General features: G+C 35.0%; 2 protein-coding genes across 3 annotated transcripts in view; both read right to left on the reverse strand.

Moving 5' to 3' along the window:
• LOC148951723 (endoplasmic reticulum-Golgi intermediate compartment protein 3) overlaps positions 1-17,951 on the reverse strand; it is a 107,227-nt gene extending 89,276 nt beyond the window's left edge. The window contains exons 1-2 of one of the 2 annotated variants that reach the window (XM_089089295.1): positions 17,672-17,951; positions 2,461-2,619 (exon numbers count right to left, since the gene is read on the reverse strand). In XM_089089295.1, the coding sequence (XP_088945421.1) occupies positions 2,461-2,619; positions 17,672-17,759 (247 nt within the window). In that variant the 5' untranslated portion in view covers positions 17,760-17,951. The remainder of the gene's footprint in view (positions 1-2,460; positions 2,620-17,671) is intronic. The other variant, XM_089089294.1, reaches the window with a different exon arrangement.
• Positions 17,952-21,363: 3,412 nt separating this feature from the next.
• LOC148951725 (troponin C-like) overlaps positions 21,364-23,851 on the reverse strand; it is a 29,667-nt gene continuing 27,179 nt past the window's right edge. Inside the window, exon 6 of the mRNA XM_089089297.1 lies at positions 21,364-21,578. Coding sequence (XP_088945423.1) covers positions 21,550-21,578 — 29 coding nt within the window. The 3' untranslated portion in view covers positions 21,364-21,549. The remainder of the gene's footprint in view (positions 21,579-23,851) is intronic.

Raw genomic sequence — 23,851 nt, forward strand, 5'->3', positions numbered from 1 at the left:
TTAAATCGACCCTATTTACTCCCGCTCATGAGGCTCGCGTTTCCTTTAAAGCTTTCTCTATGACGTCTTCCCACCCCAGATAAAGACAACCTGCTTTCCATTTAGCCCTAGATGGTTGGCCGAAAAGAACAATCTTCGGCAATCTGTCATCCTTCATCCACACAACGTGCCCTAACCACCTCAACCTTTCTTTCGTTATAGCCCTAGAGAGCGGTATTGAGCCTTATTTTTCGTATATCCTATTGTTTGAAATACGGTCAGTCAGCCGGGTACCCAGAACAATCCTTAAGCAATTTCTCTGGAAAACATCTAGCAAATCTTCATCCGCTTTTCAGAGCGTCCATGATTCAGAGCCATATTCGACCACTGTCATCACTGTAGCTTCTACTATTCTAATCCTGGTTACCAGACTTATCCTCCTATTCTTCCAGACTTTTTTCAACTGTGAAAAAACACCCTGAGCCTTGGCTGTTCTACTTTTAACATCAACATCTTCACTGCTCCCACCATCTTTACTAATACTACCAAGGTAAGTGAAGCTGCCCACCTGATCAATCTTTTCATTACCCAACGTAACCTTTTCATCTTCACTTATTCCTAGCCTTAGTGACTTAGTCCTCCTAACATTAATTTTCAAACCAATTCTAGCACCCTGAACTCGCAAAACCTCTAAAACTTCATTCATTTTGTTCACAATTTCATCTAGGATGCTTAAATCATTAGCATAATCCAAGTCCAGGAGACTTTTTCCTCCCCATTTGATTCCGTGGTCTCCCATTGCCATTCTTGTGCTCCTTAAGACAAAGTCAATCAAAATAATCCATATAAAGAGGGATAGAACAGAATCCTGATTAACTCCAGATTTAATATAAAATCAGCTGCTAACCTTATTTCCTTAATTGCAACTGTGTTATTCTCGCACATAGCACTGATTACTTGAATGTATTTTTCTGGCCCAACATACAGTGATAAAACATTTAGAAAAGCACTTCTATCAACATAACCGTACACTTACTCATAATAGATAAAACTAAGGACCAAAGATCTTTAACAACTCAGGCACTTCTCAATTATTAGCCTAAGAGTGAAAATTTGGTCAACACATCCTCTGCCTTTTCTAAAACCACATTGTTCTTCTCTTAAAACTTTGTCTACGGCATCTTTCAGTCTAAAAAGTATCATATTACTAAGTAATTTACTACCTACAGAGACCAGACTAATGCCTCGATAATTACCACACCCACTTTTATCACCTTTCTTATAAAGTGGCTTAATTAAGGTTTTCCTAAAAATCGTTAGGTACTTCCACTTTTTCAAAAATCATATTCATAATCTTCAATAACTTATTTCTAACCTCAGAGCCACCATATTTAAGAAACTCATTTACCACTCTATCAGCACCTGGAGCCTTATTATTCTTTAATCCTTTTAGTACTGTTGCTAATTCCTCCTCACAAAACAAATCTTCCTTCACATCCAAGGTATCACAAACTTTTTCATTTTCCTCTATATTTTTTCCTGCAACTCTCTCTAAACCAATAATTGAAAATTGTTTTACTATTTTCAATTAAACTGGTATTTATTCCTATAATTTTTACCGTTATGCACTTTTTCATTGCCTGATCAAATTCTGAAAGTTTCAACTAAATACAACGAACTTGAGAGGAAAAAGGAGTAGGAATTTAAAAAATATGTTCTCTTGTGTTATTTAGGTAAGACATTAACATTAAATATAGTTAACATTACTATCAAGCAATAACATATTATCAAGTTAACATTAAATATAACAATCTTCATGGCAAAATAGCTCTTTTTTCTCTTTTAAAATTATAAGAACAAAAAGAATTTCCCCCAGTAATATCCAAATATGAAAATCACACCATCAGATTCAACATATCAGAGGACACTAGTGTTGAAGTTTCAAGCTCCTATCTACCAAAATGTGAAATTTTGTGTTATTTTTCCAGATGAAATATCCAATTGAAAATGATTGACAAGGAGATCTATGGTTAGAAGAAAAGCGATAAGGATGATTACATAAAATTGTAAACAAAATCTGCAGTTTGAAGCAAAGTAACAGTGAAAATCGCAACAAATCCCAGGAGAAAACAAATCCTATAAAATGGATGCAACAGAATTTTTCAATTCAATTGAAATTACTGATTTGACACCTCATGGCTTAAAACTAAAAACTAACACAATGATTAGGCTAACGCATAATTAGATAGTCAAATATATACAAGCCTGCTGCATACAAAGTGCTGGAACCTGAGCTCCCAGGTACTATATCTATCTATATATACATATATACATATATATATATATATATATATATATATATATATATATATATATATATATATATACATCTATAGAATATAAGAATTAGTTATGTGGTTTTTATTTGGTCCTTTTGTTATTCAACAGTACTAAAAGGGTACATAATCAGAAGCTACTTACAAGAGCAGGATATCTTTGGGAAAGTGACATCAAAATGTATTTTCATTCTTTGACCTCTTGTTGTGTCAACAAATAACTCTTCTTGTTGATGAACTGATGTAAATTCTTGAATTTCCAAAAAAAGTAGAGTAAACATCACAATAGCACTGACAACTGAAACTAAAATTAGAATACATCTTAATAAAGGTTTTTGGATTTCAACAAAGAGTTGAGCAAGGATAATAATAGCAATAACTAATGAAAATAGAATTAAAGCATACCTTAATATAAATTATTGGATTTCAACAAAGAGTAGAGCGAACATAATAATAGCACCAATCACTAAAACTAAAATTAGAGTTTAAGCTAATAAAATTTCTTGGATTTAAATAGAGTACCGTATTTATTTCAATCTTCATTTAGTCTTTGAACTGTAAAGATCTTAGTGATTAGATGCTTGTTAGATGATGGATGATTAAACAAGCAGTTTCAGAACCTTAAGATTATTGGTTGTACAATGTATTCATTCTGCTAATATTATTAATCCAGTAAGCTAATAGTGGTCAGTGAAATGAGCTGATAAATAATAACCAAGGCAAGACAAAGTCACAATGAACCATTTAAAAATAAAGCAAGTTTGAACCACACAGACAAACACTGATCCTTAATGAAATTGATGTGCCTTTTTTAGGAATTTGATATGCCGTAGTTGCCCATGCGAATGGGAATAAAGAGTGACAAGAAAGTAAAAACCATTGGTGGAAATCAGAGTGGTGATAAATCAAGTCTGACAACTTCAATAACTCCAATGGGAATTAAAAGGTCCATGTTGGAAGATTCTACTCTGGATTCAAATGGCAAAAGTTTATGACAAGAATGTTAGAAAACAAATGCAGAAATATTGTAAAGTTTTTGTAGCTGTTGAAGACTTTACAATCAGATTTAAATGAAATTAGACAGTTCCCTCATAGTGCTAACACTGATGTGCAAAATATACATATGAATGTTTGTAAACTGGGCAAAAGATGCATGTGTGCTCACAGTAAATGTCATGCATTTACCTTAAATTGCATTGTCCAGCAACGAAGGTAAATCCTTGATGTTGTTGGTGAGTGATGGCAATGATTCCAATTGACAGAATCTCATTTTGTTTTCGATGGTTCATTCAGCCAACCATGATCAATTCCAGATTTGAAAGCATTGGTGGTAGGGGCTGTTACTGCCTCATCAGTTAAAGAATTCCAGAATGACACAATTCTTGGAGAAGAATTGACTGTACGAGAGACTGTACGAGTCTGGGCTCTCTTCTGGAACAATTTCAATGAGTGGCCTCTAGTCCTCTGCAGAGTTTCTAGTTGGAGGTAAGAAGGAGGGTTTTTGCTGGTTAATAATTTCTTATTCATAATCATGTCTCCCCTCTGTCTTCTATAAACTAGTGAAGGTAACTTAAGTTTTGTAATCTTGCCAGGTAACCCGGACCTCTGCACCCTTCTATACATTTTGTGGCCTTTTGTTGAATGGATTCAAGGGTAGCTACACCATCTTTGTTGATAGGGGATGCAACAGTCATTCCACATTCTACGACAGGCTGAACAAGAGCTTTGTACAATTTTAGCATGGTCTGTGGAGCTCTGGAGGAGATTGTCTGTTTTATTAACCCTAGTCTTTGTGATGTTTTACCAGCAATCATTCCTGTATGGGATGTGAATTTCAACTTGTTATCAATAATCAGCCCAAGATCTCTATCTTCAGTTGCAGCTGAAATGGGTTGGGGTTGTGCATTAGTTGAATGTACATTGTACAGATGACTAGGGTTGGTTTTCCTAAAATACATAGTTCTGCACTTTTTGATATTTAGTTCAAGGCGCCAACTCTCTGCCTATTTAGAGAAAGAGACAATATCAGCTTGTAAGGTGGTGTCTGCATTTACTGGGCCAATTATTTTAGAATCATCAGCATATATTTATTTATTTATTTATTGAAAAACCCGTCAAAAAAATACAACAAGACGGAGCACTTAAAAAAAAAAGAAAAAAAAAGAAGACACAAACTATAACAAACTGAACCAACAAAGAAAACGAATCACTGATTCACTGAATGAGAAGATGGGACCATTCGTGTATATTTCGGCTTATTTTTCTATTATGCTTCGCTATTCGTCTAGCGACGGCGACGCCAGGGTCTGCGACTTTAAAATTTTCAATTACATGCGAATTCCTATACCACGGAGGTAGACGAAGCAAATACTTCGCAAAACGAAAATACATGGCTCTGATTATATTCTGGTCAGTTTTAGTGAGAAGTTCCCAGAAGGGCGTGGCATATAAATGTGAGGAAGAGCGATGGTGTTATACAAGCTTGCTAGAACCAGCCGGTTGAATCGGAGTTTGCACGATACAACTGAAGCGTAAGACGCTGAAATTCGTCGTTTAAGCTGTTCGAGGAGAAGTTTTCGGGTGTGACGGATAGGCGAACCTATGGGTAAACCTAGATAAATGAGGTGATCCACTGGCTGGACAGAGCTAGAACCAAGGGCAATGGTAGGAACAAAAAAATTAGTTTTCCAATTGAATAGGACGACCTAACCTAACTTTAACCTAACTTTTGAAGTCCAACTTTAAGATATTCGGCTTCAAGGATTTCGAAGATATCAATTGCCCGCTGACGGGTTCGGCTAAGATTCAGGATGTCGTCCGCGTAACATACCAAAGACAAGTTAGCAGATGACAGAATAAGCGAAGATGGACATTGATCTTGTGCATCAAGGACACAGTTATTGAAAAGGTTGGGAGAGGTGACTGCGCCTTGACGCGCTCTTTTCTTGACTGGAACTAGTCGGGTTCGCGGAATCGGGGTCAAACCCTTGTCAGGAGGTAGCTTCAGTCGGATCCGTAATCTAGAATACAGATTCCTGAGAGAATGAATGACAGCTAGATTCAACCCACGTTTCCTGGCCTTCAAAAGCATCGCAGCATGGATTAGAGAGTCGAAAGCACGTCTAATATCGTGTCCTGCCAAAGAAATGCTCTCTCCAGAAGATTCGGCATCTATCAAGACATTAGCAACGACTGTTAAGGCATCAGAACATCCAGTTCCTCGCTTGAAGCCGAACTGATGCTGAGGAGTGTAGCATACTTTTTCGAGTTCCTGTATAAACAGCAACTCGAAGAGCTTGCACAGTGACGTAGCTACAGCTAACGGACGGAATGCTGTACATTGAGTTTCAGATTTTCCCCTTTTAGCAATGGGAGTTAGATCTTCGATACAGAAAGAGACAGGAACAATTCATTGAAAAAAAATCATCTGCATGAGCAGAGAGCGATGCGCCGTGAGAAGTATACCTCCGTATTTCAAGTAGATCGCACTAGCTTTGTCAATGCCTGATGAGCCTTTCCATTTGAGTCTACAGATGGCATCTTCAACAGAGCGGGTACTGACGATAAAATCTTCATCGGGATGAGAAGATAGAAACTGATCCAAGGCAGCCTCGTAAGGTTGTTCGATGGAGGGGTCAGGAGCAGAGAACTCGGATTCGTAATGGGCATACCATTCATCTTCAGGGATGTCGGCTGGGGATGGTAAAGAAGAATTTTTTGCAGAACCAGAGACAAACTTGAAGATCATATTTCTATCTTGTTTGGCATGGGCAGAATAATGATTGAATAGACTTTCCCGATGCCGAGCCAGGGCCTTAGAAAACTTTTGCTTTGTGAAAATCCGTATGCTGTTCACAAGACCCATATTCGGACGTCCGCACTCTTTCCATACTGAAAACCAAAATTTTGCTTGACTACATGAAATGACGAGATCTGGATTTGACAATCACCCGGGAATGATTCCTTTACGAATTCGTTGCAAAGGAACAACTTGTTTTTCTGTGAAGCGGAGAGCATGGCAGATTTCTGCACAATATATATCTAAACAAATCGAAACCTCTTTTTGAGGTAACTGGAGTGACATCTGAAGGAGATGAACTGGGATGCTGATTTTATTCAGGACTGAATCTACCAACTCAATGAATAAGGCTTGATCAATTTTCGACCAGTTACGATGGTGTCGAGGTGCTGAAGGAGCAAGAGGTTTGATTTGGTGACCAGAAGATGGCATAACGACAGAGCAAGTTATCGGAAGATGATCAGACAACTGATAATCAAACACAACCTTTACTATATCCGCTCGCAAATCTGACATTACTACAACGTGGTCCAGGTGGGAAGTTCGCGAGGACGTGTGAACATACGTAAAATCGGACGATTTATCTAAAACACACAAGAAATCACTAAATAAGCCCTTAACTAGTGTTGCACGCGGTGAAGCTTGAGAATTCGGCTCTGACAGATTACAATTAAAGTCACTGGCTATAATGCAAGGTAAGCCTAAGTGTCGAATTTTGTCTATACATGAACCTAGTTTTTCACAAGATAGCGCAAATTTACACTCAGACTGGTCATTACTGTAGTCTGTGCTTATTTAGGCTCAGCTTATTTGGAACAACATGTGGGGCATCATTAATATAGATATTGAACAACATTGGCCCAACCACAGTACCTTGTGGAACTCCAGTGTTGAATGCTGCAGTTTTTGAAAAGAAAGGCTAGGCTCTATCACAATGAACCTTGACCACTTGCTTCCTATTTGTCAAGAAGGCCATTATCCAGTTGTTTGCAACTGAGTTAATACCAATAGCATGCAGCTTCATTTTCAGTCTTTTGGGACACACTTCATCAAATGCCTTGGCTAAGTCAAGAAGCACATCTATAACCACTCCTTAATCAATAAGTTCAATTACATATTCGTAAGCATCTAGAGGTTAGTTTCAGTTTATTTTCTCTTTCTAAAGCCATACTGATTTGAGGTAAGTAGCTCATTATAATCAAGGTGCTTAATTCTAGCTGAATACACAAGACTTTCCAATACTTTACCCACAGCTGATGTTATACTAATAGGTATATAGTTCTCAGCCAAATACCCCTTTTGAGAATAGGTGTAATATGTGCCAGTCTCCAGCGTCTGGTACTACTCAGGTGTCTGGTGATTTTTGGAATAGCTTATTTAGTGGTTCAGCAAAAACTGAACATGCTTCTTACATAAGTCAAGGGGAAATTCCTTCAGGGCCTGTTGACTTATTTTGATCCAAATTTTTTAAATGGTTATAGAATAACCCAGAATCAAGACTAAGGGGTGGCATAGGGTTATCAATTTGGTTATTAGGCTCTTCTGGTAGAGTTTTATCATCTGGGGTTATGAATAGTGACTTGAACTGTTCACTTAGTAGATTTGCTATGTTCTTAGAGTTGGTAATCAATTGACCTTGATATGCTAAATGGGTTACTGAGTTTCTACCTGGTTTTTTCTCTGATGCTATATACAATTTTTTTTTTTGGATATTTCTTTTGTCTCTGTTGCCAAAAAATCTTTGTATTCTGCAGTTACTTTTCTTGTCGAATATCTGATTTCTAGCTTGTTTGAACTCTTCTAGTTTATCTGGGCATAAAGATTCTTTGTAAATTGTCCCTGTTCTCTTCTTCTTTTTTTGGTAGCTTTGCATATATCTTGGTAAATAAATTGAGGCGTTCTTGTTTTTTTTTTTCACAAATATCACTGTTTTATGTATTTCGACTGCTTCTAGCAATAAAGATCTCATTTCACTCCATGCACTACCAATATCTTGTTTTACAATGAAAGACCAGTCAGAGTTTGTTAATTCATTAGTTACTTTAAGTTAGTCCACAAACACATGTCTTTTAAATTTATGTTTCCCATGTGGAAGCAAACGATGTGTACTAAGGATGCACATTTGATCACTATGCCTAAGTGGTAGTAAATCTTTAACTGATAAAACATCATCTATATCATCCACTATAAGTAAATCTAAGAGGGATGGTTCCTGGTTTGCTTGGTATCTTGTATTGAAGTTAACCACCTGGCACAAATTATTTTCATATAAACACCTACGGAGAGAATCATCTCAAAAAAATTATGTCTCAGACTTAAAGAATCCTCCAACTTTTAGACACTGTAGGCTATATTTGGTAAATTGAAATCTGCTGTAACTATCATATGCATTGAAAAGTTGATTAGTTGGTTTATTGATTTTGTAATAGCAAGCAATGACTCATCTCTAATAGGTGAATTGGGGCTGTAATAAACACATGCAAAAGTCACAGGGATGCCTGGGATGCAGATTTTTAACCATATTTGTTCAACCCAAGGTTGAAAAATGTAAGTCACTTTGATTTCAACACAATTAAACACAATCTGATCATCAGTTAAATTTATAGATGAATGTTTAGTCTTGACTTCACAAAGTACAATAATGTCTGCTGTTTTAGTCACAAGAGCACATAGTTATGTCATTTTATTAGAGAGTGAATCACAATTGGTAAACAATACAGAGAGACAGCTACCAGGCTCCACAGGACATTTGGGTGTAGTACATGTTGTCAATACAGAGTTGGCACTACAAAAACTTTTATGTTCAGGGCTTACATGATTTAATGATTCCAGAGTACTAGAGAAACAGGAAGCTGATGAGGAATTAGAAGTTGGTATGGACTTGCTACAGTAGCCTAATGATGACATAGCATTTAAACAATTAACAAAGGTAGAAGGACCTTTGTTACTTGAAGATTTTCTGCTACTAACACTTGATATCACATTGGTAAATGACTTATCATCATCTGTTGTAAATGTGGGGCTTAATTTTAACAGGTTTAAACTATAATCTTTACAAACAGTACTATATATATGGGTATGGCTAGCAGCAATTTTCTCTTCATCTCTATTAACTGCAACCCTGGGAAGACTGCATGCTCTTAGAATTTTTTGGGACAATCTTGTTGCCTTTAATCACTAAGTTGATTTCACCACCTGCTTGTCCTCTGTGCAATTCCTCATATAATTTCTGTCTTTTTTCTCAGTTCTTTTTTGATACATCATTTCTGAACTGTACTTTCCCTTTTGTCTCCAATGATTTCTGGAGAATCAATTTTTTGGTCTTGAAGTCATGGAAAGAGAACATAATTAGTGGTGGGTGCAGAGGGTTTGGGGTTCCAGAACCCTTTGGATTCACTAGATGGTGGACATTTGATATGGGAACACTAAGTAGATTGTAATTGTTAGCTAGATATTCATGGACAAACTGTGCATCATCTGTTTGGGTATTAATTGCAAAGACCACTATATTTAGTCTTCTTTTTTGTCTATCATGGTCTTCAAAGATTAGAGTCTTTACCTGGCTTTCAAAATTTTATTGAGGGCTTCCCCCAGAGCAGTTGCCTCAGCTGTAACTTGGTCTTTCAGCACTTGCTTGTCTGTGCAACACCTGAGGACCTCTCCAAAGAGCAGATTCTTTCTTCAAGGCTTGTAAATTTAGTATCAATTTCAGCTTTTAAATTGGAAAAAGGGTCTTAACTGCTTTGTTGATTTTTGACTCCAAGTTCTTAACTGTGTTGTCTAGGCTACTCAGTGAGTTCTTTATGCTACTGTCCACAATTTTTGCTATTTCAGGAGCATCTACACTACTCTTTGGGTTTTCCTTGCAGATGCAGCATTTCCACTCACAGCCCATGTGATGAGTCATCTTTATTAATAAGATATATTCAGGCTCTGAAAGATCAAGACAATCAAGATCACACAACCATTGTTCACATGCTGCACACTTGTCCATGCCCTTTACTGGGCTAATATGTTTCTGTTTGCTTGCCATATCACAATAGCCTATTAGCAACACTAAAATCCAGAATAATGTGACTTCACTGTAAATATAATGTGATAATAATAATTATTATTATTATTCATTTATTGTCCGTAAAAAAAAAAAGGTGCATAGACAGAGTAAGTAACAAAAAGATAGAGAAACAAAACAAAAAACACAAACACACATCGAAAATCCAAATATATTACAAAAAAAATCACTATATAGATTACATTAATACAAACAAACAATTGTGAACAAATTGATGACCATGGATGATTAAACTTACTTTGAAAATGGGACAGAGATTTATTAATTGACGTTAGGGTCAACTAGCTTATACAAATGAATAATTTTACAGTTTCTTGTCCAAGGGGGCAAATGTAAAAGATATTTAGCAAATTTGAAGAAGATTCATTGTAGGTGCTTTTTATCTGTAACTGTAAAGAATTTCCAGAAAGGAGCAATATAAAGCAGATGTGGAAGGGCTGTGGCATTGTAAGTTGATGCTTGAAGGTAACAGTTAAAATGTAGTTTACTTTTTATTATTCCAGTGTAAGGAATGCTAATTTTATGCTCAGCATGAGAAATCAGCAAAAAACGTATGTGGTTGATAGATGCGCTCTCAGGATTAAAAGACAGCCGGATTTTGATTATTCATCTTTAAGGATTTTGAAATTCTGCTCAATGCAATGGATTGTATGGCTGAGATTCAAGTTTTCATCATCATAACATATAAGAGACATATTGATTCTCCCAAGAATGCATGAAGAAAGACACTTTACCTGAGCACCCAGGACACTATTATTGAACAGGGTTGGGGGAGTGATAGCTCCCTGTCTGGTCCCTTTCTTAACGAAGATGGGATACTGAAGAATCATAAGCATATTCATGAATTTACAACAAATGTGAATTTACTGCATTGTGATGCAATTTTGCAAGAAATACATGTGATGGCAGTAAACCAAGTAATTGGGTAGATGGTCTTAAGTCTAAAATAAATAAGTCACTCCTTAATTTCAGTAAAAAAAAAAAAATTGTTTTTTATTTAATTTTTGAACGTTTTTGAATTAATGCAGGTTTTGATTTTGGCTCACCATAGATCAATAACTAAAACAAAATTTGCATATTAATTTTACTTTTATTTGGTTAAATGGCTTTCTTGAAAGCTGTTTAATTTTATTTACAAACGTTTTTATTAGTAGTAAATATACATAACTTACAAATTAAGATACATAACGAACTTCCATATTCATATATTTTTAATACATACATTAGCGGGTTCGCCCCATAATCAATACCTTGCTCTTTATGCTAAAGTTCGAATTTTGTTCCAATTCTTTTAAGTGACCCCTTAATCACAAAGGCTGTTAATTAGAATATATAGCTCTTATGAAGGTACTAAAAAATCTTTGGCTTAAAGAGTCAGGTATTGACTAGGGGGCAAACACAATCATATACGTAATAATTTCTGTTCGTTTCAAGTTTTGATGTTTCTCCTTACTTTCAGTTGAAAAACTTTTTTTTAATTTAATTTCTGACCATTTTTAATATAATGCTGGGAAATCCGGTGCCCCCTTCATAGCAATGTGCCTCCCCCATGAAAACTTCCTCCATGGAAAGATCCTCCCACATAACCCCGACCCCCCCCCTACAACAATAAGAAATCCCCCCCCCCTGAAAACGTCTGTATACTTCCAAATAACCAATACTATATGCAAACATTGGGTAAAGTTCATAACTTTCAGCCCTCCCCCTGAGGACATTGAGGGATTAAGTTATCCTAAAAGACAAAGTTATTATATTTTCGCCCATGCTGAACAAAATGGCTATCTCAAAATTTTGATCAGGTGACTTTGGGAAAAAAATAAGCACTGGGAGGGGGCCTAATTGCCCTCCATTTTCTTGGTCTCTTGAAAAGGGCACTACAACTTTTAATTTGTGTTCGAATTAGTCCTTCCACAATATTCTAGGACCACTGGCTCAATACAATCACCCCTGGGAAAAAAAAACAAATAAACACACATCAGTGATCTTTCTTCTGGCAAAAATGCAAAATTCCACATTTTTGCACATAGGAGCTTGAAACCTCTACACTATGGTTCTCTGATACGCTGAATCTGACAGTGTGATTTACATTCAAGTGATTAGTGCTATGTACGAGAATAACACTGCTGCGCTTAAGGTAGGAAATGAGGTTAGCAGCTGGTTTTGTATTAAATCAGGAGTTAAGTATGGTTGTGTTCTATCCCCCTTTATATGGTTCATTTTGATGGACTTTTGTTTTAAGGAGCACACGAAAGGCAATGGGAGACCACGGAATCAAATGGAGAGGAAAAAGTCTCCTGGACATAGATTATGCTGATGATTTAAACATCCTATATGAAAGTGTGAGCAAAATGAATGAAGTTTTAGAGGTTTTATGAGTTCAGGGTGCTAGTATTGGTTTGAAAATTAATGTTAGGAAGACTAAGTCACTAAGGCTAGGAATAAGTGAAGATGAAAAGGTGACGTTGGGTGATGAGAGGATTGATCAGGTGGGAAGCTTCACTTACCTTGGTAGTATTATTAGTAGAGATGGTGGGAGCAGTGAAGATGTTAAAAATAGAATAGCCAAGGCTCAGGGTGTTTTTTCACAGTTAAAAAAAAGTCTGGAAGAATAGTAAGATAAGTCTGCAAACCAAGATTAGAATCTTAGAAGCTACATGGATGACAGTGGTCAAATATGGCTCAGAAGCATGGACGCTCCAAAAAGTAGACGAATATTTGCTAGATGTTTCCCAGAGAAATTGCTTAAGGATTGTTCTGGGTACCCAGCTGACTGACCGTATTTCAATCAGTAGGCTATACGAAAAATGTGGTTCAATACCGCTTTCTAGGTCTATAATGAAAGAAAGGTTGAGGTGGTTAGGGCATGTTGTGCAGATGAAGGATGACAGATTGCCGAAGATTGTTCTTTTCGGCCAACCATTTAGGGCTAAATGGAAAGCAGGTTATCCCCGTCTGGGGTGGGAGGACGTCATAAAGAAAGATTTAAAGGAAATGCAAACTTTGTGGGCGGGTGTAAAAAGGGAGGCTTTGAATTGATTGGGATGGAGGAGGAGCGTGCATAGCTGTGTTGGCCTCAGGCAGCTTGGTGCTGCGATGAGTTGTTAGTAGTAGTTAGTAGCAAGGAAAAAAAACTGAAAAAAACAAATGCTAAATTAAGCTGACTGAGTTTTTTATTTATTTAAAACTTGATTAGTACACATGCCAGTTAGAATTACAGCTGTCCTTCCACTTTTATCTCTTCTGGTACTAGCTGTATAAACTGGTACTGGTACTATGTTTATTTATTTTTTAAGGCTTTTAAGATATGTTTAGTTCTTTAAGACTGTAAATACTTCCTTGTATGTTGTAAACATACCATATGAATTCCTTGGTGAGTTGTGTCTTAAAACTAAAGTGCACATTCTGGCACTAGCAGAAACTTGGCTTAAAAACCAACATTCTGCTTTATTAGAAATTAAATAAAAAAACAAGTTTTTTAAACTGAAAGTAAGGAGCAACATTAAAACTTAAAACGAACAGAAATTATTCCATATTTGAAAGGGGCTGTCCCCTACTCAACGCCTCGCTCTTTACGCTAAAGTTTTTTATTGTTTTAAAAATAAAGTTGTGAGACAGAGTCAAACTTTAGCGTAAAGAGTGAGGCGTTGAGGAGGGGACAGCCCCTTTTATATACGGGAAAATTTCTGTTCGTTTTAAGTTTTAATGTCGCTCCTTACTTTCAGTTTAAAAAACTTGTTTTTTTTATTTAATTTCTGATCATTTTTTAGTTAATGCAGCTTTTATTTGCCTAAAAATTTTACTTTCTTTTGCTAAATGTATGTCTTTACAAATTAACTTACATAACTAACCTCTATATTTTTATATCTATCTTCTGGCAAAAAATACAAAGTTGTAGATTTTTGCAGATATGAGCTTGAAACCTATATAATAGAGTTTTCTGATACGGTGAATCTGACGGTGTGATTTTCATTAAAATTCTTTCACTTGTAGGGGATGTTTCCCCTCTTTAAAAAATCGAGTAAATTTTCTCAGGCTCGTAGCCTTTGATGAGTAATACTAAACTTAATAAAATTTATATATTTAGAATCAGCATTATAAACACATTATTTTGATACATTTATTAACATTAAAATTCCGTGTTTAAAAGTTTTGATTACTAGTGAGCCTTATCGCTTGTTTTTATTGTTTTTTTTTTATGTATATGTTATTACGTATATGAGGGGGTTCTCCCCTTAGTCAATGCCACACTCTTTACGTTAAAAATTAGAAAAAATTTTGATTCACAAACCCCTGAATCACAAAGGACGTTTATTAATTAGAATAGATAGCTCTTTTGAAAGCACTAAAAAAAACTGTAGCGTAAAGAGCGAGGTATTGACTTGGGGGAGAACCTCCTCACATAAGTTATAATTTCTGTTTGTTTTAAGTTCTAATATTCCTTCTTACATTTCAGTTGAAAAAACTTGGTTTTTTTTTATTTAATTTCTGATTGTGTTTTAAATAATGCTTGGAAATCCAGGCCCCCTTCATAGAAATGTCCCTTACCCCAAAGAAACATCCTCCAAGGAAATATTCTCCAGAGTAACCCCCTCCTCTAGCCCCCCTCCAGAAAAAATTCTTCCTGAAAATGGTTGTATACTTCCCAATAACCAATAAATAATGCTGGCAAGTCCGGCGCCCCTTCATGGCAATTTCCCTTCCCCCAAGAAAACTTCCTTAATGAACAGATCCTCCAACATAACCCCCGACCCATCCTTCCCTCCCACTTACAGAAAAAAAACCTCCTGAAAACTTCTGTATACTTTCCAATAACCAGTACTATATGTTAACATTGGGTAAAGTTCAGAACTTTAAGTCCTTCCTCTGGATACTTCGGGGGATTAAGTCATCCTAACAGACATATTTATCATATTCTTGACCATGCTAAACAAAATGGCTATCTCAAAATTTAGATCGGGTGACTATGGGAAAAAAATAAACGTGGGAGGGGGCCTAGTTGCCCACCATATGTTTTTGTAACTTGTAATTAGAAATATAACTTTTATTTTCCGTTCAAATTAGCCCTCCCACTATATTCTAGTACCACTGGGTCGATACCAAAACCCCTGTAAAAAAAAAAAAAAAAAAAAACAAATAAACATGCATCCATGATCTTTCTTCTGGCAAAAAATGCAAAATTCCACATTTTTGTAGATAGGAGCTTGAAACCTCTACAGTAGGGTTTTCTGATATGCTGAATATGATGGTATGAATTTAATTAAGTTTTTATAACTTTTAGGGGGTCTTTCCCCCTTTTTTCGAAAATCAGCCAAATTTTCTCAGGCACTTAACTTTTTATGGGTAGCACTAAACTTGATGAAAATTATATATTTGAAAACAACAATGAAATCTAATTCTTTTGATATATCTATTGGTATCAAAAACGTGTTTTCTAGAGTTTCGGTTACCATTGAGCTGGGTCGCTCCTTACTTACAGTTCGTTACCACAAACTGTTTGATAGATTGTTATAATCTATAAGCAGGAGTTTCATTTCAACTGAACCCACATGCATCTGAACCCTATGCAACTCAATGCTTGTGCAAGTGAGCCCCTGTACAACTCAATCCTATTCAACTGAACCTCATGCAACTCAACCCCTATGCAACTGAATAAACCCCCATGAAACCCAACTCCATTCAATTGGATCTTTATGCAACTCAACCCTTGCTTAGCTGTCTAATAGATCTAAGCAAAGACAAAGAAAAGGATAGACATACCATAAATGCTCACCAGTCCTACCCACTTTGTTTATAAAAGTATAGAATATACCCATTTGACCTAAATAGACCCAATTGACAATTTGACCTAAAAGAATACAATTTTAACTATATGTTTAGATATATATGAAAAATTTTTAACTAATGCTAAAATGAGATGCAAGAAAAGTGTTTTGAGCTTTATACTTTTGCTTAGTCCTGACTCATAAAGCATTAAAGATTTATAAATCTATTTCATTAAATTTAGGAAAAAGAGTTGAAATAGCTTAATATCCTACTGAAATGATGGGATTTAAGCTTTCTAAAACAAAAGTCAATGAAAAAGAGACTATTAAATGTAAAAACCACTGTGTCTAAGTGATTTCCAAGGAATTGTCACACTGGGGCCCAATTAAGGTTTCAAACTGGATTTGCAACTGAAAGAATTATTATATTTGGAAAGAGCATAAAAATGGAATTAAATAGTGAGTCCAAATTGTCCCTATGTAAGTAATTGAATAATTGGTTCTATTTTAGTGGTTAGCACTCTCAGAAGGTAATACTATAAATGTCTAAAAATACATAGATATATCATTCCTAAATACACTTCACTTTATTTTATTGCCATTATTCTCCCCTAATGGTCAAATATATAGCCCTCTCTCTAAATTTCTATTTGTGATTCTCTTGTTCAGACTAATTTATTAGTAAACAAGCAAAATTGATAGCATCAAGTAATGAAAAAATTAATGAAAAATTTATAATTTGGGTTATATGTTTGAACATTAAGGGGGGAACAAATGAAAGTGAAAGCTTTTATCAACAATAGCCTACACACCAATTAAGTGTTTTATAATTCTTTAAAGTTATTTTCAGAATTTTATAGTGTTTCTTTTGAGGAGGCAAACCACTATGTATGTTATCTATAAATTTAGAGGTAGTAGGCTATCTTAAAGCCTCTTCCCAGGACATTAAGGCTATTAGGTTCCAGATTCATTTCTGAAAGCTTAATTCACCTAACTCAATTACTTTCCATAAGAACAAAAGGTAAATTTCTAGGTGGCCCCATAATTTAGCTATGATGAAAGTGAAAACATCATTTAGAGCTCTTTCATAATTCAATAATTGCTCCTTTTGCAAATTGTATCTTGAGCCCTTAAAGGGGCCCCAAAGTTATTTCATTTTTGTAACCACACAAAGAAGTTATATCCTAACATAACCTGCAAAATACTTGATTCAATTCAAACCATTTCCTTATTGTTTTTCAAATGCCATCAACAAAAATAGCATTTTTTTTGTGATTTGAAACCTTGCTATCAACAATTCAGGGTATGTTCCAATTCAGGGTAAATATTTGCACATTAGGGGGTGGGGGTAAAGTTTACGATAAATTTACAGTGGGCCATATAGGCCTAATTTAGCTAGGATGAAAGTGAAAACTTCATTTGATGCTTTTTCATAATTCATATAAAATACCTTCAGGGTCCCCTTAAGGGCTCAAGATGCAATTTGTAAAAATAACAATTATTGAATTGTGAAAGAGCATAAAAAGCATCAAATGATGTTTTCACTTTCATCCTAGCTAAATTATAAGACCACCTAGAAATTTACCAAACAAAAAACCATTCAACTAGAAATTTAACTTATATTTTTGTTAAAATAACTAACATTTCTTTTTTAAATATTAAAGAAGGTTTGTCTAGCAAGCAATTGTTTGCCCCTACCCTGGACCATTACATAATTACTTACTTATGGCTCCACCGTATGTTTGAACTTGAAAGTCTTCTAAGGTCTTTGGATATGCGTCAAAACTCCTCAACTTTGAGAATATTTTCATTTTTTCTTTTCTTTCTAAATCAGTCAATGTTCTAAATATTTATATTTCCATGGGGATTCAAGATCGTGCTACAAACAACAAGTAGCGTGCCCGAATGCTCCGTGTTCTTGTTCTATCCTTGATAACACAGACAAAAAGTATATGATACATGTATTGTATGGATTTTGTCCGTACCAGACAAGCTGTTGGATTTTCGTTCAAACTACAACAAGTTCATGGATAAACCGAAGGACTGAAATAAAGAAAATCCAGTCAAAATTTAAGCGGGGCTCCCACGGCGTCAATAAAGTTAATAAAGTATTCCGCTGAGTTACATACCGTGTAGTTCGTCGCGCTCATATATGAATTTTATCTTACTGACTCTATGGAAATTTTTTGAAGCAATTAATTTGAATTATTCACAGGTTCATTCTTGAAACTATCTGACATTATTTTTTGATAACTTTTTCAATTTAATAAGTTAGTCTTAAGTTAGCTGTTGTTTTTACTTTAAAATTTATTAAAGAAGGCTCACAGATAAAAATGAGGACCCAACTCTCGACACAACACTTCACCTATTCCCTTGAATGCATTTTCAACACCAATTGTGTTCTTGTTTTCCCTTTTTGAGGAACTGTATATTAAAAGGTTTTTTCTCACTGGTGAAATAAGCAAGTTCTCTGCTTGAATGGTCCTCATATTAGAGAAAAAAGTTTAGGAAAGGCCGTCTGATTAGTGTCTTTTATCTGAATTGATAAATCTCATAAATTTTCCCTTACTGGAAGATCTCTATTGGCTGTATGAAAAAGGTCAAATAAAGTTTAACTTTTTATCGACGACCATAAAGTCAGTAAATTTACAAGAGGAAAACAGTTTAATAATTTTAAGGACAGCCTTATTAACTTTATTGACGCCATGGGAGCCCCGCTTTAGGATTCGTTACTGGGTTTTCGGGAGAGAAAAAAAAACAAGCTATTTGATAAAATTGTAATTTGTGGACGGCCTCAATAAAAGTAATAAAGCCGTCCACAAAGCGAACAAATTATTTTCCTCACATGACTTTATTGCAGTCGGAAAAAGGTTGACCCTTATTCAATTTTCTCAAGAAAGTGGGCAAAGCTTGCCCAATATCAGAAGACCTGAGAAATTTCAAATAGGCTACTATAACAAGTATATGGATAGTCTTGATTTGAAGCTGAACAGTTAGTTACCCATTTCCAAAACAAATCACATTTATAAGTATAATTATGCTGTCCAGACATACTATGAATTCCACATGTTTAAATCTTTTGCCCGGTAAAAAGTAAAGGTAAAAAAAACACTGAAATGGGAAGTAGTCCGTTTAACAGTTAGTGAAAACCTACACAAAAGTTTGGATAGCTTGACCGCATATATAATGATCGTCTTCAGCTGAAATACTTTTGCTAATTTCTGCTGAAGACGATCGTTGTATATGCCGTCAAAATATCTAGACTTTTGGGTTTGTTTTCACTGTCTAATAAATAGACATATTCCATTACAACGTTTATTTGTTCGTCGTAGAAAGGCATTGTGGTCTTGTAAAAACAAATATCTAATTTAAGGTATTACGTCGAAAAAACTAAAGGTAATATTAAAACGTCTTTTGACGTAAATCTTTTAAATCCCTTACATACAAAAAAAACTAACATCTGAACCGAACACTTATAAAAATTATACTTTATTTCATTCAAAAAACTTTTGTTACTTGTATTTTGTTCATGAAATATTAGCTACGGAATTGTATATTCGTTACGGAAGAAATAAACAAATAACTTGATGCACCTTTAAACGCTGATTCCAAATGTACTTTTTGCTCTGTTTATTTTGCGTTTGCAGAAGAAGTAGCATAATAGATTTTAGACAAAAAATGTTGAATCCCATCCTTTCCCCTTTTCCCAATAAGTATTTTTCTAAAATTTATCATAGAATTCGTTCTGGAAGAAATGGACTAAATTTTCATTGCATTCTCGTATAAGTTTTCTAATTCAAGTGGTTCAATTCCCCTGTCCCCTCTTTGCAGGCATTGTAATATGAATAATGAAACAATTAACCATTGCCTCATTGAATGTAATAGGCTGACGTCTGCACAACATACCTTGCTTTGCAAACTATTAAATTGCTTTAAACTCCATAAAATCTCAGCATCAGTCAAGAGCCTAGCCAACTATACATGCACACGGAGCATAGAAATCGACATCTATCATCTCATAATTGAACTCCTAGAGTCGAAAGATCTACTGAAAGATATCTGAAAATATCTAATATTTATGAGGCAATCAAGCCAGTAGCTCTGTAGCCCACAGAGTGAAGCAAAAGGAAAAGGGCTAAATAGTATTACTGAAAAGCCCGCCTGCTGTTAAATAGAAGAAGAAGAAGTTGAAAAATGTTCAAAGATTAGGATACATTGTCAACCCAACCCAGGAAGAAGAGGGGCAAATGATCTGATGTTCAGGACGCACGCCTCGATTCTCCACAGTTGATTGTTGACATTTCAAAGGGTTTCCTGTTAGATTTTGCTAGCAGCATCTTTTAGACAGCTTCAAGCCGCTTAACGTTAGAGACCAATTGGCAAGCGGTAGATTTTATACTTCAGATTTAAACAATACCCAAGTCATGAAATTGCCAGTGCAATGGTCGTAATTTTGGTATTATCCCCAGGTGTGACTATAATGTGGCTTTAGCGTAGATCTGTCTAGGAAAAATTTGATTCTTTGCATAATTATTATAGAGTGTGTTCACACAGATGTAATTTCATACAAAAACAGACGTTTTTCATGATTCTTTAAGACCCATCCGTCATTTGACATTTTTACCTGCGCTATGACGGGTTTTGTCTACGTTAAAGTGTTTTCGACTCACCCATTATAAGCGTTTGCAGCAAAGGAAACAATATTTCATAAAAGTTTTAACTGACAAAACCGAATTCTTTAAAAAAAAAAAAAAAGAGTCGGAATCATCAGTGGAACAAAGGAGATATCTCATTCTTATTTGGTGTCGATGAGGCACTCGATGCCCATGTTAAGGCTAAGTGGACACTAAATCCACTGTCAACACCAGCGTTGCCACGTTGAGGCCCATAGTAATGAAATATCAAGCAAACAGCCCAAAGGGCTCTACTATTGACTATGCCCCAATTAAGAATGGTCGATTCAGAGTTAATTAAGGTTCATAGATATAATCCTGTGTAAGATCATGATTTTTAAGTCAGTTGACACATTCAAGCACGGATTAAGGAATGACGTGTTTTTGTTCTTGATTTTAATGTTACATTTGCACTACAAAACCAAAGATTAAAATGGTAAAAAACTTGTATAAAAACATGTATCAACACTAATTTGCTCCTATCAATTAACTGCCATTAAATTGTCTTTGTGTATTTTGCAAGATTATTCTTACGGAGAAACTGATGTTTACTTGGAAAACTGATTTCCCAAGCTTTAATCTTTTCAGGTTTGAATAAATTACGCCTTAAGTCTTTGTCCTGAGCGTAGCTGCTCCTTAATAAAGTAAACATGTCCATGTAAAAACAAATAAATCTGAAACATCCTTTAGTTCGGATTATATCATTTTTTAGATACCTTCTTACTGAAGCAAAAATCAGACGTCATACTAAAATATTTATTACTGAAACTATTTTAAAATTGGAAATAGTAAAGAAAGTTCTGGCGTTATAAATATCAATCAATCATTAGACTGATTTTTTTTATATATTTCTAAACATAGAAGCTTGACCCTCTGGTAAGAAGCAATTACTTTGGAGCCAATATTCCCAGTCTCAGCAGTGTTTTGCTTATTCTCCAGTCATCATCTCCATGAATTCTGGAAGAAAACAAAGTCTTTTAAAAAGTACGATAAGCATCAAGGTAATACAGAAAAGGGAAATCATTCTAGTTATCTCAAATATCACAAACACGAACAATTTTGATTAAAAACAAGTCTTTTTGAAACAAAAGCCTGCACTCCAAACTGTGGTTTCAAGATATATCTATACACTTCGAATACGATGAGACTTTTATCTCAATAAGGAAAAAAGAAAAAGTTCTATGAGTTTTTAAGCTCCTGGTGAACCCTACGATACATTAAATTCCGATCTATGATTTTACAGATGTCTATATACAGGTAAGCCCGGAAATCGGGTTTGGCTGAAAGCCAAGATTTATCAGTTTTCTATACTTTTGCAATATTTAACAGAAGAATATTCAATTTGTTCTGGATAGGAAATAACTTGCTTTGATTTTTTTTTTACTCTGAATGAGGCTGACTTATGAAATACAAAGCTGGAATTATAGTGAAAAAAAGACAATTAAGTATTTTTGATGATAAGCGTCAAAGTAAGAATTATAGTGAAATAAGACAATTGAGTGATTTTTTTTTGTAAAATCCTGAAATGCTCTTGAATAACAACCTAAATTTTGGGTTGAGTTCACAAAAACGGTTCATAATTACCACTTCTTGACCGAAGTCCCTAAAAATACACTTATTGAGCAAGTGAATACTCGAAGAAAAAAAAATGCATTTTTGAAGATAAGTGTCAAGATAACACCGTAATATAACTAATAATAAGTGTCGGATAACACCGGATCAACTATATTAAATAGTCAAATATTATTAAAATAATTTAAGAATACTAGTTTTGAAATCTGAAGAAACCAAACAATTGCATCAGATAAAAATAATACGGAAAGCACTTCTGTAAGAATACTAGAAACAGAAAATTTACATTAGATAAGAACAAATGCTGGAAAACTCGTGGGATAAAATAATTGTACAAAAGCCCAAAATTGTGGTTGGGGAAAAAAGGTATATAAGCCCCAAAATAGCAGTTAAAGAGCGCCTTTATCATTTGCTAATTGGAAGTTCACTTTTACCTGGTACTTTGGGGTTAGTCCAGAAAATTTTTTTTTGTATTCCTTAAGCAAACAAATATATATAGTCAATAGTTAACTTAGATTTTTCTCGTTCAAAACTCATCCGAATCTTTGTGTAATTGTAACTATCCTCATTTACCCCTCACTGCTTCGAATTATGCAAAATCAGCAAGTTATGAGCTCTGGATATGGTCGGTTGATAGTGTGCATTTAATTAGTACCAGTTTGGTTCGCACTGTCTAGGGCCCTAGCTTCTCAAAAGAGACACCATAGTAAAGGTGGAGCAATAGGGAAAGTCCTAAAAAAGACCATGGGTGCAAGAGAATTATAGCAACACAGAAGAGGGGAATCAGATTTCTCTCTCAAATATCACAAACATGAATAGTTTTGAGTAAAAGCGGTCCTTTTCATTCCAAAGCCTGAATTTCCAAACTTTGATTTCACGATATAGCTATACACTTCAAACGCAATGAGATTTTTATCAAAATAGGGAAAAAGGAAAAAAAATATGAATGTTGTATAAGTTCCAGTTGAACATTACATTGAAGCCTATTCTACGTTAAATTCCAACCTGGAAATTTACAAATATTTTTATATGCAGGCAATCCCATAAATTAGGTCTGGGTGGAAGCCAAACATTGAAATCTTAATCTGACAGCTGGATTAAGGCACATGGTCATCAGTCTCCTAAGCATCTGCCATATTTGACAGAAGCATATACAATTGGTTCTGGGAAGGAAATAACTTATTTTAATTTTTTAATTCTGAACGAGGCTGACTTCTGACTATATACTTGCTTTTTAAAGGCTTAAATTTTAGTGAAATAGAACAATAGCTGAAAAAGTTTCTTAAAAAACTTGAAACACTCTTGAATAACAATCTAACTTTTGGGTCGAGTTCACAAAAACCGTACGTATTATCCACTTCTTAACAGGAGTCTCTAAGAATATCCTTAATGAATAAGCGTCCTCTCAAATTTTGAATTTCAAAGCCTCCCTGGGGCAAACAACATGTTATCTAGAAATTCCCAACGGAGCCCCCCTACCTCCTCCCAGAAAAATTACTAGCGCCCATGATGACAAATGTGCCCATGATGACAAATGCGCCTATGATGGCAAGCGTTATATTTTCATATCAAAGAAAACACTGGACAAATCTACCATATCAAAGGCCTTGGTAGCTAACTTCAAATTATATTAAATGAGATACAACTAAGAAATCACT

This window comes from Artemia sp. Qi Xiang Cuo, chromosome 5, assembly GCF_049724085.1.
Source record: "Artemia sp. Qi Xiang Cuo chromosome 5, ASM4972408v1, whole genome shotgun sequence".
Classification (NCBI taxonomy): domain Eukaryota; kingdom Metazoa; phylum Arthropoda; class Branchiopoda; order Anostraca; family Artemiidae; genus Artemia; species Artemia sp. Qi Xiang Cuo.